General features: G+C 32.4%; 1 protein-coding gene and 1 pseudogene across 1 annotated transcript; one reads left to right on the forward strand and one right to left on the reverse strand.

Annotated features, from left to right (window-relative positions):
- Nucleotides 1-5,102: 5,102 nt before the first annotated feature.
- LOC148612279 (uncharacterized) lies at nt 5,103-6,223 on the forward strand (annotated as a pseudogene).
- A 1,442-nt stretch (nt 6,224-7,665) lies between these two features.
- LOC148612280 (uncharacterized) lies at nt 7,666-14,810 on the reverse strand. Its single transcript, XM_088593569.1, has 6 exons — nt 13,568-14,810; nt 12,668-12,903; nt 11,298-11,433; nt 10,600-10,866; nt 10,046-10,166; nt 7,666-9,655 (listed from the first exon to the last, which is right to left on the reverse strand). The coding sequence occupies exons 1-6, from the start codon at nt 13,653-13,655 to the stop codon at nt 9,520-9,522; spliced, it is 984 nt and encodes a 327-aa protein (XP_088449695.1). The 5' UTR covers nt 13,656-14,810; the 3' UTR covers nt 7,666-9,519.
- Between the last annotated feature and the right edge of the window lie 155 nt (nt 14,811-14,965).

Genomic DNA, 14,965 nt, shown 5'->3' on the forward strand with positions numbered 1-14,965 from the left:
ATATATAAAGTTTCATTAGTCCCAGCATAATCAATTTTGAACCCAGCGAGAATGCAACTTAATAATGTTCTTTTGTGCAATACTGAAGACGGGCAGGTTACATAAACTCATTCAAAAAATAACTGCTTTATTGAAAAATCAGTTGATTTCATATCACGCAAATAGACTCCTTAACAAAATAGTTAAAACTTTTTTTAATTAAATGCCTATGCCATTGAATCGTGTTTTAATTAATCTAATCAGCGTCATAATAGTTTGTTGATCTGCCAAAAAGTTACAGAAATTTGATAACTTCTTATAGGAAATGTCACCAAAATCACGCTACTACTGATCAAATACAACTGTGCATTGTTTCATAACCATAAAAAGAATGTGCTAACTCAAACTTGAACAATAACAGCAATGACGGAGAATGTCTCCAAATTAGCTGTAGTAGCATTAAAATGGCGGAAAATGATATGGTACAATAAGAAGTTGGGCTTACAACACAAAAACAGTTTGTCTGTCTGTCTGTCGTTCTTCCTTTCTTGTTTTTTAGCCGGACCGTCGTCGCATTGGAATTTCTCGAGTATCTCCATAGTGATATTCCGTGAATTTTAAGCTTGGTTCTGGAAACTGTGATAACTTACATTGATATGATAAGTACTATTCTGTGTAAGAATCAATCAGTGGGTGATACATCATTTTTCTCCCTTTGAGCTTTTTTTTATATTTTTGCCTTTACTTTATTCAATTACGAAAGCCCATTAAGCTCATTTTCGTAGACTAAAAATTTTTTTTTCGTGTTATATCACGAAACTTACGCGTAATAATAAGGAAATTTATCGTAATAACAAGAACTAAAGGGTAATAACGCGAAACTTTCGCGAAATAACGAAAAAATAACTAATAAAAATAACTTACGCGTAGTAACGCGAAACTTTTGCGAAATAACGCGTAACTTACGCATAATAACCCGAAACTTTCGCGAAGTAACGCGAAACTAACGCGTAATTAGTTTAAACATATTTATTAACTAATTTGCACATTTTAACATCAAACCAAAACAATAGAATGAATCGAACAATAGCAAATTAATCACAGGATTCAGAAACAAGACTTAAAGTCTTATATCAATTCGTCTCCTGAAAACATGAATAATAATTATATCATATAACATTGCTCAAGGAAGTAGTGCTTAAGTGCTTATTACGTGCATTTGGTGCGTTTGGTGCAAAGCGAAGAGGTTGATACTTAATGCCCTATGTAATTTCTCTGGACGTAAGGAATTCTTTAAATTATTCAAACTAGTAACTGTGTAATTTATTTTCTTGATTTGAAGCGTTTGCTCTGCAGCAAAAACTTTTGAACCTTGGTAAACATTTCAACATTATACTCATCAGACATCTCATCTGATCCAAATAGGACAAGATTTGAAGTCAGTTATAGTCGTTATATTCAATTGTTATTTGCTCAAGTTTTGGTTTAATGCTTTGCACGTTTAAGTGAAGAAAAGAGACAGAATTATTCAGGATTTGCGAATAACTAAGATTTAAGCATAATATCAAACAAGGAGAGACATTTCTTAGAGTTTCTTTTACGTGATAATGAGTAAAACAGTCCGATTCTCTCTCTTTGTGTAGCTATATCATCCGTCATCAAGACCATTTAAGAGAAGTTTGGTTGGAAAATTAAGCTTGTCAAGAGAGATCAGTACAAAAATTTCAAAAAATAAAACTAAGTAAACCTCTTCAATGAGTAAAGTGGTGTGATTGAGAAGGATATGCATGTGGGCATGTTTTAGAGAGAAGTGCAAACGTACGGTGCAGACGTGATAAAGAGAGACAATAAAACTTAAAACAGGGAGAAATGTGTAAATTGTTAAAAGTAAAAGGTGGAACAGAAGCAGTACGAACACAACTAATACATAAATTAAATCATATTTAGAATTTACATGACGCATCAACTGGGAAAAAATTAAAACCATAATATGGAATGATCAAACAAGTTTTCAATAAGCAACGGTTTAACAAATAAAGTTACCGAAAAAACATGGTAATTAGTTTGGTTGCACGTGTAAGAAAAAGAACCCAAAAAGCAGAAATTCAATATATGGGTCTTTATTTGATCAAAACATGATTATGAATTATCTGAACGAGATTTTGTCGTTTATGTATTAGACCTTTCGCGAAATAACGTGAAATTAATGCGTAATAACGCGAAACTTACTCGTAATAACGCGAAACTTTCGTGTAATACCGCAAAATTAACGTGGAATTATAAAAAAACTTTCACGTAATAACGCGAAACTTAGGCAAAATAGCAAGAAACTTTCGCGAAATAACGCGAAACTAACGCGTAATAACGTGATACTTTCGCAAAATAACGCATTACTTACGCGAAATAATGCAAAATACTTTATATATATTATGAAGACCGACATTTACTTTTTTTTTCAAATGTCTATCATTTAGTAGAAATATACGTAGCAGTGAGTTCCCTCGCTGCCATGATGATCATCAATAAGCGTCTCCTTGAAAGTGAAAGCATTTTGAATCGACGACAAGCAAGAATTTATTTAGCCATTTTTTTTTATATCAAAGCATCATGGTGATCGCTATATAATCATGGGGAGGGGCAGCTTGGTAATTTGTATGACCCTGTTTTAAACAAAATATTTGGTAGATAACACTTATCTCCCCATTTCGACCTCCAACACAAAAAGGGAAAAATGAAAATTCTAGGGGAAAATATCGAAGTCAAAGTGTAGAAATATACTAGCCGAACAAATTAAACGTTTTTTTCTACCTTTATATATATATAAACAAAACAAATGTTTCGCATTAATTCGCGTAAGTTTGGCGTTTTTACGCGTAAGTTTTGTGTTAGTTTGTTTGTTTGTTTGGGTTTTTTTTTTTTGGTTTTTTTTTTTTTTTTTTTTGTTTGTTTGTTTTTTGTTTTTGTTTGTTTTTTTTTTTTTTTTTTGTTTGTTTTTTGTTTTTTTTTTATGTATATTTACATATGCCACACCGTATGCACATTTTGCCTGATTCTTAGGCGAAGAAGTACTTAAGTCATCATAACATATTCTAAATTCAATAACTAGTTATGAAGTTCATTCTGTGTGATATTGGATTGATACAAATATATATCTTTACTACATGTGCGTCATAAACCGCGAATCAGTTTAGTCATTTCATACCAACAAAATGAATTCAAATGGGAGAAACTTTGCCAAGTACTTTTACTGTTTTATATCTTATATACAATACAACAACCAACCATAATGACCATATGTATATCAATGCATCTTCACAAAGAATATATAAGAAACTAGCAGTTGACACAACACAATGATTTATAAGTGTAAAACAGGAATTCTTCAAATATAAAAATCTGATTGAAATATTACATAATCAATTCTCCATATAACAGATATATGTCTGCACAGTATATGTTGTACAATTTTCTAGACAAGGAATTAAATGTGGTTGTATTTGTTAATTTTTTCTCTCTTTCACACACACACACACACAAACACACTTAGAAACAAACAAACAAAACGAACATACCACAGGCAGACCGATGAAATTTCAGCGATGACCACTTCATTTCACGGTGTGACCTCGGTACAAAACTTTCCCTTCGATTTAGCATAGCAGTAGGTCTTCGATGACAACCATCGAAACTGTGGTAACCGTATAATTTACAATAGTTTATATATACTTAAAATAATCATTATACCCATTCAAGTCGGAAATAAAAACAGTGTTCTTTTTGTCGTTCTAACTTACCATCAATCATTAGTAACTTTTGTTCTAAAAAGTGTGTGAAATGTTCAAAGCATGATAAAATATAGGAGTTTAAAACAATGAATAATTCAATCTTTTTCCTTTTGATTTTCAAAAATTATTGCAAATTCAATCAACGTAAATGAATGCCCTGAAGCCTGCCATTCATTTCTACAGAGATGAAGCATAAATAAGGATATTTTTTTTTTCATTATTTTAGTTGTTTTTTTTTATGAATTAATAATGCTTTATCCATGGTAAACATTGTTTTATATTTTTATTCACCAAATATATTCGATGAATTTATGATATAATCTCATTGAGCGAAACGATGTTGAGAATTCCCATAAAAGACAGACGTAAGTATTCGTTATTTTTATTTGATAAACTTTGAGAATACTAATGAAAACATTAATATTATTTATTTTGATTTTATTAATACATTTGTTTCCCAGGAACAAACGTCTCCGGTTAATCACAAGACGCTAATAGATGCAAAAAGCATATTCTTACATGTATAAAAATTGTACAGCGCGTCAGAGACGTCCATCATATGAAGGAAGCACTACTAAAGCATAAACGGCTCAAAATAGGTCTCTTTGTACGTAATTGCGAAATGATTAATTGAACTTTTCAAGCAAACGCATGACGGGAGTTCTGGGAATTCTCCATGTTCCCGTTGGCCGAGACATCACCCATTACAACTAGGCATTACATAATCAATTTTAAAAAAAATTAATAGTCTTTATATGAGTACAAATAGTTCCCTCTCGCATAGGTAAAGCACAACGGATAATGCCCACTATCAAATATGCAGCCCGTCTAGTATATAAACACGACCTTATATACTATCCAAGAGCTGTATTGTTATATGAGTATAAAGATAAGATTTTCAAATAAAAGCAAAAAAGATCATGATAAGAATGAGGGACAGAGTATTGGTAAAATACTGACCATAGAAAGACAAAACACCATAAATTAACAAAGTATATACACGCAGAAAATAATATATAACTGATTCACTAAAACACTGGCAGTATAGAACAGGTGCACCGGTAGGGTAAACGTCCTCTACTCTTCTGGAAATACCCACCGAGTTCTCGCATTAATATGTCAAATCCGGATGAAAACGAAAGAGTGAAATTACGACATTGGTCTGTTCAAATGGTAAAGATAACCTCACCAATCAACCAATGAATATTTTCAATGCAGTATGGAACGTAACAGTGAATATTTGATCTGATAAATCTTCCTGATTATCAAGATAATTATTTATTTATTTTTTAACAGATATGTAGTAACAACGAGGCAACTCACAAACTGCACATCAAGATGTCATTTACAAACACATGTCCAGATAATAAAACAGTGCCTGATTTTATGAATGACTGGGCAGTTGCTACAATTCTAAACCAGGCGGTAGATTCGTTTAACCAAACAATCTTTCTGAATTATTATTCAGTAGCACCACCACAAACACTTATAGAGCAGCTATGGGAATTTGACGAATTTAAAGCTGCCGTATTAATCAATCGCTATTACCTTTGTATACTGGTGGCATTAGGAGTCCCGAGTACCATTTTTGCGCTCATTACAATATCTAAATTGAGACTTTTGACGTCATCCACACTTTACATGGCTGTACTTTCATTCGTTGATGCAATGGTTCTGATATTTAAACTCACGTACTTGATATTAACCCTTCGAAACATTAGACTATACGATTTCGGTTGTAAATTTATGTTATTTACGATATATTACCTAATGCACTATTCAAATTGGTTGCTTGTCTCCATGACAATAGAACGCTTTATAGCAGTATAGTTTCCGCTAAAAGTTACGAAGTTGTGCACAAAAAGACGTGCATGCATTATCATGTCGCTTGTGACAATAGCTCTCTTTACCGTGAATATGCACTCATCTTGAAATGAGTTGGACTCATATTGAAAATACGCACAACATTTTAATGTGGGAATGCACATTTCAAGACGAATTCTCAGATTTTGGGGCCAAAGTTTGGTATTGGATAGATGGAGTCACATATAGCATCGTTGCGTTCGTTTTGCTTGTCATATTCAATGTTTTAATTATTAGGGGACTAAAAATGGCTTCAAGCAAACATATGAAATTGACCAACAAATCAGACATACTAACAATCAGCAAAACTGGCGAACCAACACCACATAACTATAATGCTTATAAGTGTGTCCGTAGTTTTTGTTATACTTACCTTACCCAACTGTTGTTTAATGATAATATAAAACTACTGGAATTACAAGCAAGATGTCCATACTTATGCCATATACTATCTTATATACAATATCATATTTTTCCTCTCCGACTTGAACCATGCTATCAATTTCTATCTCTACTTCCTAAGCGGCAGAAAATTCTGGAGGATGTTTATCGATGCGGTATGCATTTGCTTAAAACGCACTCGAGATAGGTTATAGCTTGAGGTTAAAGGTGGCCTATATATCCGTCTTATCTGTGCCTGAAATTGGGTTAAACCATGTTTTATAGCGCACTAAACCTCAATCTAATTGTTTTCCAGTATAGGCAAATTTTGTCCAACAAGTAGTCGAAATAGTACAGAAGATATATTTTAATTAATGAAAATCCATTGTCTATAATCTTTTTGTCAGAAATAGACGGTAATTGTTTTTGACTGGTAAATGTAACGCTTTTGATGGACAGAGTAATCAAGGGAACCAAGATTATAGCGGTAATCAAAAGAATGTGATCCAGGTACAAAGACCAGACATGGAAAACAGACAAACACAACAAAGAACATAAAGTAACTAAAATCATACATACAAAGTAACAAAATCAAATGAGCAAATCGGACCACTAAAAACTGGGAGCATGGACCAGGTGCGTTTGTACAGGTATGACGGTTATATTTTGACAAAGTAAATTTAGATAAAAAAAAAGTATCTATCTGATAATAAAATAATAAAATTGATGTATATATTTAACAGACTTTGGTTTTTTGGTAGACCATGACCCGGTTTCACAAGTAATCACGAAGTTAGAATTCCCTGCAATCTCAAGTTAATGAACAGTTGAATTCTGAAGAGGAAAATAATTAAAGAATTTTTCATGACAATAGGTATAAATCAAAAAAGATTTCTGATTTTCAGTTTTTTGCTAACAGTTCACTGTTATCAACGGTATTTGTTTTAAGAGCAAAATAAGAAATTCAATGGCGGATCTAAATATCTACAAGAGAGCAAACCCGCAGCTCAAATTTTTCCTCCAGAAATATGTGAAAAAATATGCATCATATTCACTTATGTTTAAAAGACAATGCTGAGTAATGAATTTGCTTGATTGTTTTACTACACTTTCTTTTAATTGTCCTCAACGTTTAAACATATAAAATAAAGCAATTTCAGTTTCGTCCACCTATCCCCCGTCTCGGATCTGCATATGAAGTTAAATGGACCTACTATATGTTACAGAAAACCAATTCAACCAACGAGCATTTGGAACGTACGCAAAAATAGTACTACGCAGAAATTACCTCCAGTTCCTCATAGCGCTGTGAAAAAAGTTCTCATTTTATTTCAAAATTTGAAAGTGTTTCTAAAAGGAAAAACATTTCTATACATTTTATAAATGCATTTTTTCTAAATATACCCCTATCCTGTGAAAAACTAGGATTTCCTATGCTTATTTATAGACCCTTCACTTTCGGTGACCAGTATAAGTTCGCTAACCCAACATGTCATTCTGAGGATTGTGAGCTGACATATGTAGAATCATGTTGAAATATAGTCCTCTTCAGGTTAAAGTTAAGGTAAAGTCCAGAGAAACAACTGAATGTTGTGAAATTAGCACCTACGGACATTTGCCGTCGTGTCTTTTTTAGGCCAAAATGAATACAAACCAACTAATGCTACATTTATTACAACAATTCAACAGATGTATAAAGAACTAATTGTTAAAACTTTAAAAAGTAATAAGATAAACTACGGCTATTAAAATTAGAAAAAAATACCCTGATGGCTTAATTACTGGCTTCTTAACACAAACAAAAACACAACAAACAAACAAAAAGACCTGTACTGTCCTATCATCTACTACATCATAATAACAGAAACAATTAAATGCAATAAACTTGAAAATAACATAATCAGCAAAAATAAAGTTAAGGAAGCATTTTACAGAACTCTCCAAACAAAAAGTCCTTCAATGAATTCTGTTTACGAACGGTTGTCATAGCAACTAATTGTCAACTACAACACTTAAAATACTAAAAAAGATTAATTTAACAGAATTCTCAAGACAAAAAGTCCTTCAATGAATTCTGTTTAAGAACAGTTGTCATAGCAACATAATCAGCAAAAATAAAGTTAAGGAAGCATTTTACAGAACTCTCCAAACAAAAAGTCCTTCAATGAATTCTGTTTACGAACGGTTGTCATAGCAACTAATTGTCAACTACAACACTTAAAATACTAAAAAAGATTAATTTAACAGAATTCTCAAGACAAAAAGTCCTTCAATGAATTCTGTTTAAGAACAGTTGTCATAGCAACTAATTGTCAACAACAACACCAAAAATACTTAAAAAAGATTAACTAACAGAATTCTCAAGACAAAAAGTCCTTCAATGAATTCTGTTTAAGAACAGTTGCCATAGCAGCTCATTATCAACTACATTGTACAACACTGAAAATACTAAAAAGAATTATATAACAGAATTCTCAAGACAAAAAGTCCTTCAATGAATTCTGTTTAGGAACAGTTGCATAGCAACTAATTATCAACGACGACACTAAAAATACTAAGACTGCATTGGTAAATTATGTGTCAATGACGCTTAACGTCAAGAATTTGTGTAGCGGGAATCCTATGGAAAATTGTTATGAATCCTCTAAACACATGACTACTCTGCATTGAATTCGCATGGAAAATTGTTATTAATTCTCAAAACATACAAAATGTACATATTTTTCACTGAATTCATTCTGTAACTTATATTGTAAATTAAGAATTAAAAGCGAAAATGCAACAATTCATCATAGAAAAAATTCCAGTTATAATATATTTCATTGAATTCAACAATTTTGTAACAGCTCACTCAAAACATTGATAAAGTTTGTTATTTAAAAACATTATGTAAATTCCGATATTTTCCTTCTACAACCTGCATTTTGTCACGATTTGCTTGGAAAAAAAACAATAATTTTAAAACATTAGAAGTCATTTAAAACAGCGCTTTAGTCACAAGGAATATGTTACCTCTCGTGAAAATCAAATTTTACAACTTTTAAAACATACAAAAACAAATCCCATACATGGATTATGTCAGCATGAAAACATTACAAATTAAAAGTTTGTTAAAATGAACAAAGGGGAGCAATTAGAACAGTCCATGAAATGTATAAAACAATTTTCTTCAATTTAAGAAGGTGGACCTTGGGTAAGGGATATAACTCTTGAAATCAGTGATATGCGTGTATCGTGTTCAATTTCAACAAAGACTTACAAGCTTTCCCTTGCAACACAGTGAAATCAGTCAAAGTTATTTTGAAACTTGCAAGAGATAGATGTAAATGGTGAATACAAGTGTTCCAATGATTAGTAAGAGTTATGTCCCTTACCATAGGTTTACCCCCTTAAAGAACAAGTTACAAATTGTTTGCTTGTGAATGACTAGAAAATCATTTTTTTTAAAATAGTGGCAAGATATGATATTATGTTAACAAACAAGAAACGTAAGACACTAGATTCAGCCTAATTATCGAACTTTCTTCACAAAGTTTCTCCCCTTTCCACCAAATATGTCTTCTCCGTATTCCCTGTCTTCCTGTCGAAGAGTGTCATGGAACCAGTCGAAGAAATACGAATTAAAACCGAAGTTGACATGGAAATACCTTTGATTAAACAGAAATAAGGTTATGACAAGCAAAAAAACGGCGCTTATGAGAGCTAAGTAACCTCTTCGAAGATTTTTGGGGATTTGCTTTAAGGGTAATCTTTTATCTACCAAAATTGACTTAATGTTCTTATGTTTTTTTTAAGATCTGAATAACTTTGATTATCAAATTTCGATCTGATGTGTTATAGAAAGGATCCACAAAGCGGAATAAGTTTTTTTTTCAGATTGCACAGGGGTTCAATATCGCTTATTGTATATGAAACTATTACATACTAATGGTAACTGAAATTGTCAATTTCCTTTAAACTTTTTTTTGTTAGTTAAAGCGTTTTTGAACATTCATATTGATGTCGACATATTTAGAACTACAGAAGAGTTAACTCACTTGTGGTGGTTGTCATGGAACATTGATGGTGGTTGCCATGGCCACAAGGCATCCATTTTTACTCCTGAGTGGTCCATCATGCCGTAATAATATACATACAGTAAAAGAAAAATGTAAACTCCTGCAATTAAATTTATAATGAAAAGTATCATATCTATAGCAAATTGCATTCCTTTCATTTTGCAAACACTTAAGCAATGTTCAAAGTTGCAGACATTATCTCCCAACCATAACAGAATCAATGGGCCTTCCCCTTTTTGCTTTTTTTTAGTTGACCCCCTCCCTCTATGATCAGTCATGCAGTGCTTTCTTTCTGAATTTCTTGATCGGTCTATTTTCACACAATCGATGCTATTTCCATATAGTTATGTCAGAATAAATTTGCAAAAGGATCACTGCTATTTACAATTTGAATAAGCACTAGTAATATGTTTTTATTGAATGTTATGTATTTTTTTTCTTTTTGTGGTTTGGTTTTGGTTTGTGTTAAATGGTTGCGCGTTTGTGTTGTTGTTTTTTTTAATAATTAAAATTATGTAAAATTTAATATATACCTGCATGAATGGGGAAACAAAACGGAACAAGAATGAGGTAACTCTGATGGAGCAAAAACTCAGCTGGGTGCATGGCAACAGTACTAAAAGCCGTCGGCTGGTGGTATCGGTGGTGTACTTTATGGATGTTGACGTACAGCCATTTTGTATGGGTGAGTCGATGGAAATAGTATGCCAAACAATCTATATAAATATACAATGCCGGTATGGACGCCAGGAAGTATAACCAACCTCTTTCTGATGGATCATAGTACAAAGTTGTATAACCTGTAATGGTACAAGTCATAAAGAGTCAGAATATCGTGTGACCTGAATATATGTGGGTTCGTATCTTTACTTCGAGAGAAATTAAAACAAAATACAAAGACCTCCTGCAATCTACATATTTACGTCAGACATACAGTTTAAGGCATTAATAATTAGTTGAGACATCTTTTGTACGTGCTGGTTCAACTGAATCAAACAGGGTAATAAATCAATATTTTAACTTTCTCTTATGAGATAATAAGAAAATTGGTAAATATATATGACCACTGGACCGGAAATGGGATATAACCTATTTGTTGTAATAAAGCAAAAGAGCTAAGATCAAACAGAGAGTTACTGACACTTAACGGTATCATTCATAACAAAAGTTTATTTGGGTATACAATTTAGTTAAATCATGCAATTTAAACTAACTGTGAAGGTTGACCTACCCCCGTTAACAATAAAACAGGCAATAAATCCGGAGAGTGTCGCACCAAGAAGCATGTTTGCTGATCCCAAGAAGAACTCATGCCGCTCATTTTCTGCTGTTAGGAATTTATCAGGCTGACATTTCCACTCAGAAGCCTAAAGAAAAAAAATGAGGAAATAAGTTTAAGATTTTTAGAAAAGACAGCATGAGAAAAAGTCTTTATAAAAATATATTTGTTTGAATTTATGCCGGAAGAGGACCAGAGTACGCATTGTAAAATCTATTATAAGTTATCTGAAATAATCTGAGTCAGGCGGGCTGTGATATTTTGGTTGATAAAGATCCCTTTTCGAACAGTGTTATCACATCATACCTTTTGAACGAACAAAAGCATTAAGAACGATAATTGGATATTTGTCGTTCCACGGGGAAAAATTGCATTGGGTTTCCTTTCGCATACTGCAGCGGCGGATCCAGAGGGGGACTGCAAAGGGTTGGTTCCCCCATTTTTATTGGAAAATTTGTCATTTTCCTGTGTAAAATTGACAAAAAATGGCAAATAATGTCCTAGCACCATCTTTTTCTGAAGAACCTAGGCTAGCATCCCTCCTTTTTAAAGCGTCTGGATCCGGCCCTGTACTGCATGTATATGAGAAATTAAGGTATACATCGTGCTCATGTATAGCATGACTGCTACTATAATAAAAAAAATTACCAATTTATGCATTGTTTCAATCGACTAACTTAAATGATGTCCTGAGATCTCGAGACTATTCTGTGTGCAAATGTCCTGAAGTTGGAATTCGACTTCAAGACTTTTATTTGCCTCACTCAAATCAACAAGCATACTTGAAGCATTCAAACATAACACGGTTCAGAAAATATTGTTGTTGTATCAATATTATTGTCAAACATTATCAAAGGATTAAAAGTTAAGTAGCACTCCAACTAAGAATCATGCAAAATACCATTCATGGGTAAAAAAACCTACATATTTTTATTTTTGATATTTTGTTTGAATTGTCATGGTAAACAGAAATTAACATTCATTTTTTCATATTATCAGTGTTCTTAGTAGAATATATAGAATGCACTGTAGATTTCAAAATTAAGGGAGAAAACTCTGTAAATGACACTCAAATACAATAGAATCTATTGGATTTTCAATGTTGATTATCTCCTAAGAGCTGGCATATTTGAATGAATAATTACACATTTCATAGTATAGACCCATAAAACAACTGAATTACAAAAAAACATGTAGCCTTTTTTCAGGTGTATCACATGTTTTCAGATTTTGCATGATTCTTACAGAGACAGCTACTCAAATATTAACAGACTAAGTTAACCAATTTTAAACTGAATGCAATTAGTACATAATAATACTACCTGATCGCGTCTTTTGTAGTAGAAATAATACTGGAAGAATCCACCAACGCCCCAGAACATCAGGAATGAAACCGAAATGGACATGATCAAAAATAAATGTATATTCTGTAGTTTCCATTGTTCCAGTAAAGGTATGGTTTGTGAGATGTTGTTGGAACTAGATGGAAAGCTGTTGCCATGGAACGACTCTTGTACCTTGTCTCTGAATAAATATACAAACATCAACAGCCATTCTCCTGAAATAAAAACAAAGCTTAGATTTTTTTTTTTTTTTTGATTTTTTTTATTGCTACTTCAATGCCATGTTAACTTCGTATAATCATGACATTGGCGAATGCAAAGGAGGATCTCGGGGTTGGAAAATATTTTACAAAATTTTGAATTTTGAATCCCCATCCCTTCTTAAATACTTGAATGAATACAATCTAGTATCAAATTTTACGTTGTTTTGGAATCGATGGTCACTTATCAATATTAAGGCATGTACAAAAATATATGAATGAGAATGCAAAATCCGAATATTCTAACTTCTCCCAATTAATACCAAGCTGGGTATACCATTAAGGTTAACTGTATATGTATCTATATGAGTGTGTATCTGTACACTATTAAGAAAATATCCAGTCTGAGTAATTTTCATTTGCATGACCTATAATAGGTATATTTGGCAAATATTAAAAGAATTTATAATTCGTACGGCAAATATAACAGTGTATCTATAGATATTTTATTGATTTGACACAGTGCCCTTTAAATTATTTACAAAAATAATCTGATATCGGTCAGGTATCTTTAAAAAATCAATATCTGGAATAAAAAACATCATCACACAAATATTATTCGTTTTCTGTTTAATTACACATATTTTGCCTAATTGTGCCAAATAATCGAACAACTAACCTCGCGCTGAAGTTGCCAGTACGAACACTGTGACCATGAAAAGGGCTTTATTTGTCCATTCCTTTATTTTATTATCCATCGAAATCATTTTTCCACGTTTTCAACTAAAAAAAAACACGTCTGTTCGTCAAAAATATTTTATACGTTTCATTTTATTTTGATACTCGATTATAATGTCAGGAACTTTGGACCAGCATTGTTGTTATATATTCGAGACACTCTCCTGTATCGATAACGTAAGAGATCTGGGTCAAAATATAGGTCGCCTGTGTAAACATTCAAGTTTTTTCCCGCGTTGAATACAAGTTTTATTTTATCATGTGAAAAAAGGCTCTGGTTTAATCTGGTGATTCGTGTGTTGTATGCACTAAAAGTACAATGCTTAATGTTCTAATAAAGTGCTTTCAGATGAACTTGCTCGTAGTATTAGGAAACTGAAGTCGCAAGTTCATGCGCAGAGGATTATAGGAACAAACACTTTGATTTTTATGGATTTGGTATCCAATTTTTCGTGCTATATTCCGTGTCCCCTCTTTTTTCAACTATTAGGCTTTTTAGGCTCGTCCGGAATATTTTTCTCTTTTAGTTCCAATCCTGCCTGAACGTATAAGCTACAACATGAATCGCTCATATATAGTTATACCCTACAGGCACGTAGCTGCCATTAGGCAAAAAAGCTTTTGCCTGCACTTAATTTTGCCAATTTTTTTTAGATAAAATACATCCAGGAGAGGCATAAATGATGCTCTAAAACGCTATCTCCGCGCAGCTTCGGTGGGGGCTTCGCCCTCCTGGACCCCCTGCCGTAATTTTGCATACACTTCAATTTGGCCTCAGCTACGCTCCTGCCCTAACAATCAAATGGTTCCCGTATGTATGTATAACATCAACAATAAACGTGAATGGATAAATGTATACAATGAAAGATAAAAACTTTAAACAAAGTTTTGTTTAACAACAATCCCTAGTTCATGATTTTAGTGTCGTATGTACTTAACGGGTACAAATGCTGAAGGTCAAAATGTAGGTAACTGTATAATGGAGATGGAAAACCAGATTTATAAAAGATATTCTAAGCACAGGGCCTTATGTAGTGATTCTTGTTAATTTGTTCCGTTTTATTTTGCTTTTTTGTGTTTTGTTTCGTTTTGTTTTTGATTGTTTTTATTTGTTTGTTTGTTTTTTCTTTGTCTGGTTTTTCTTTCTTTCTTTCTTTCTTTCTGTGTTTATTTTATTTTTTTTTTTTTTTGTTTTGTTTTCGTTTTTTTTTAGTATTTGATTGTTCTATTTGTTTGTTTGGTTTTACTTTATTTGTATTTGGGTTTTTTTTTTGTTTTTTTTTTTTTTTTGTTTGGAATATTATTGTATTAGTTAAGAATTAGTGAAGTGATGGAAAGT

This window comes from Perna viridis, chromosome 7, assembly GCF_037379345.1.
Source record: "Perna viridis isolate PV_CMFRI_1.1 ecotype Kerala chromosome 7, ASM3737934v1, whole genome shotgun sequence".
In the NCBI taxonomy this organism is placed as follows: Eukaryota; Metazoa; Mollusca; class Bivalvia; order Mytilida; family Mytilidae; genus Perna; species Perna viridis.

What these genes read in the sequence shown, in the direction of transcription:
- LOC148612280 (XM_088593569.1), bottom strand. Translation starts at nt 13,655, where the DNA reads ATGATTTCGATGGATAATAAAATAAAGGAATGGACAAATAAAGCCCTT. An exon ending in ACTACAAAAGACGCGATCAG is followed by an intron (nt 11,434 to 12,667) that starts GTAGTATTATTA and finishes TTTTTTCTTTAG; the next exon opens with GCTTCTGAGTGGAAATGTCA. An exon ending in TTGTTTCCCCATTCATGCAG is followed by an intron (nt 10,167 to 10,599) that starts GTATATATTAAA and finishes ATTTAATTGCAG; the next exon opens with GAGTTTACATTTTTCTTTTA.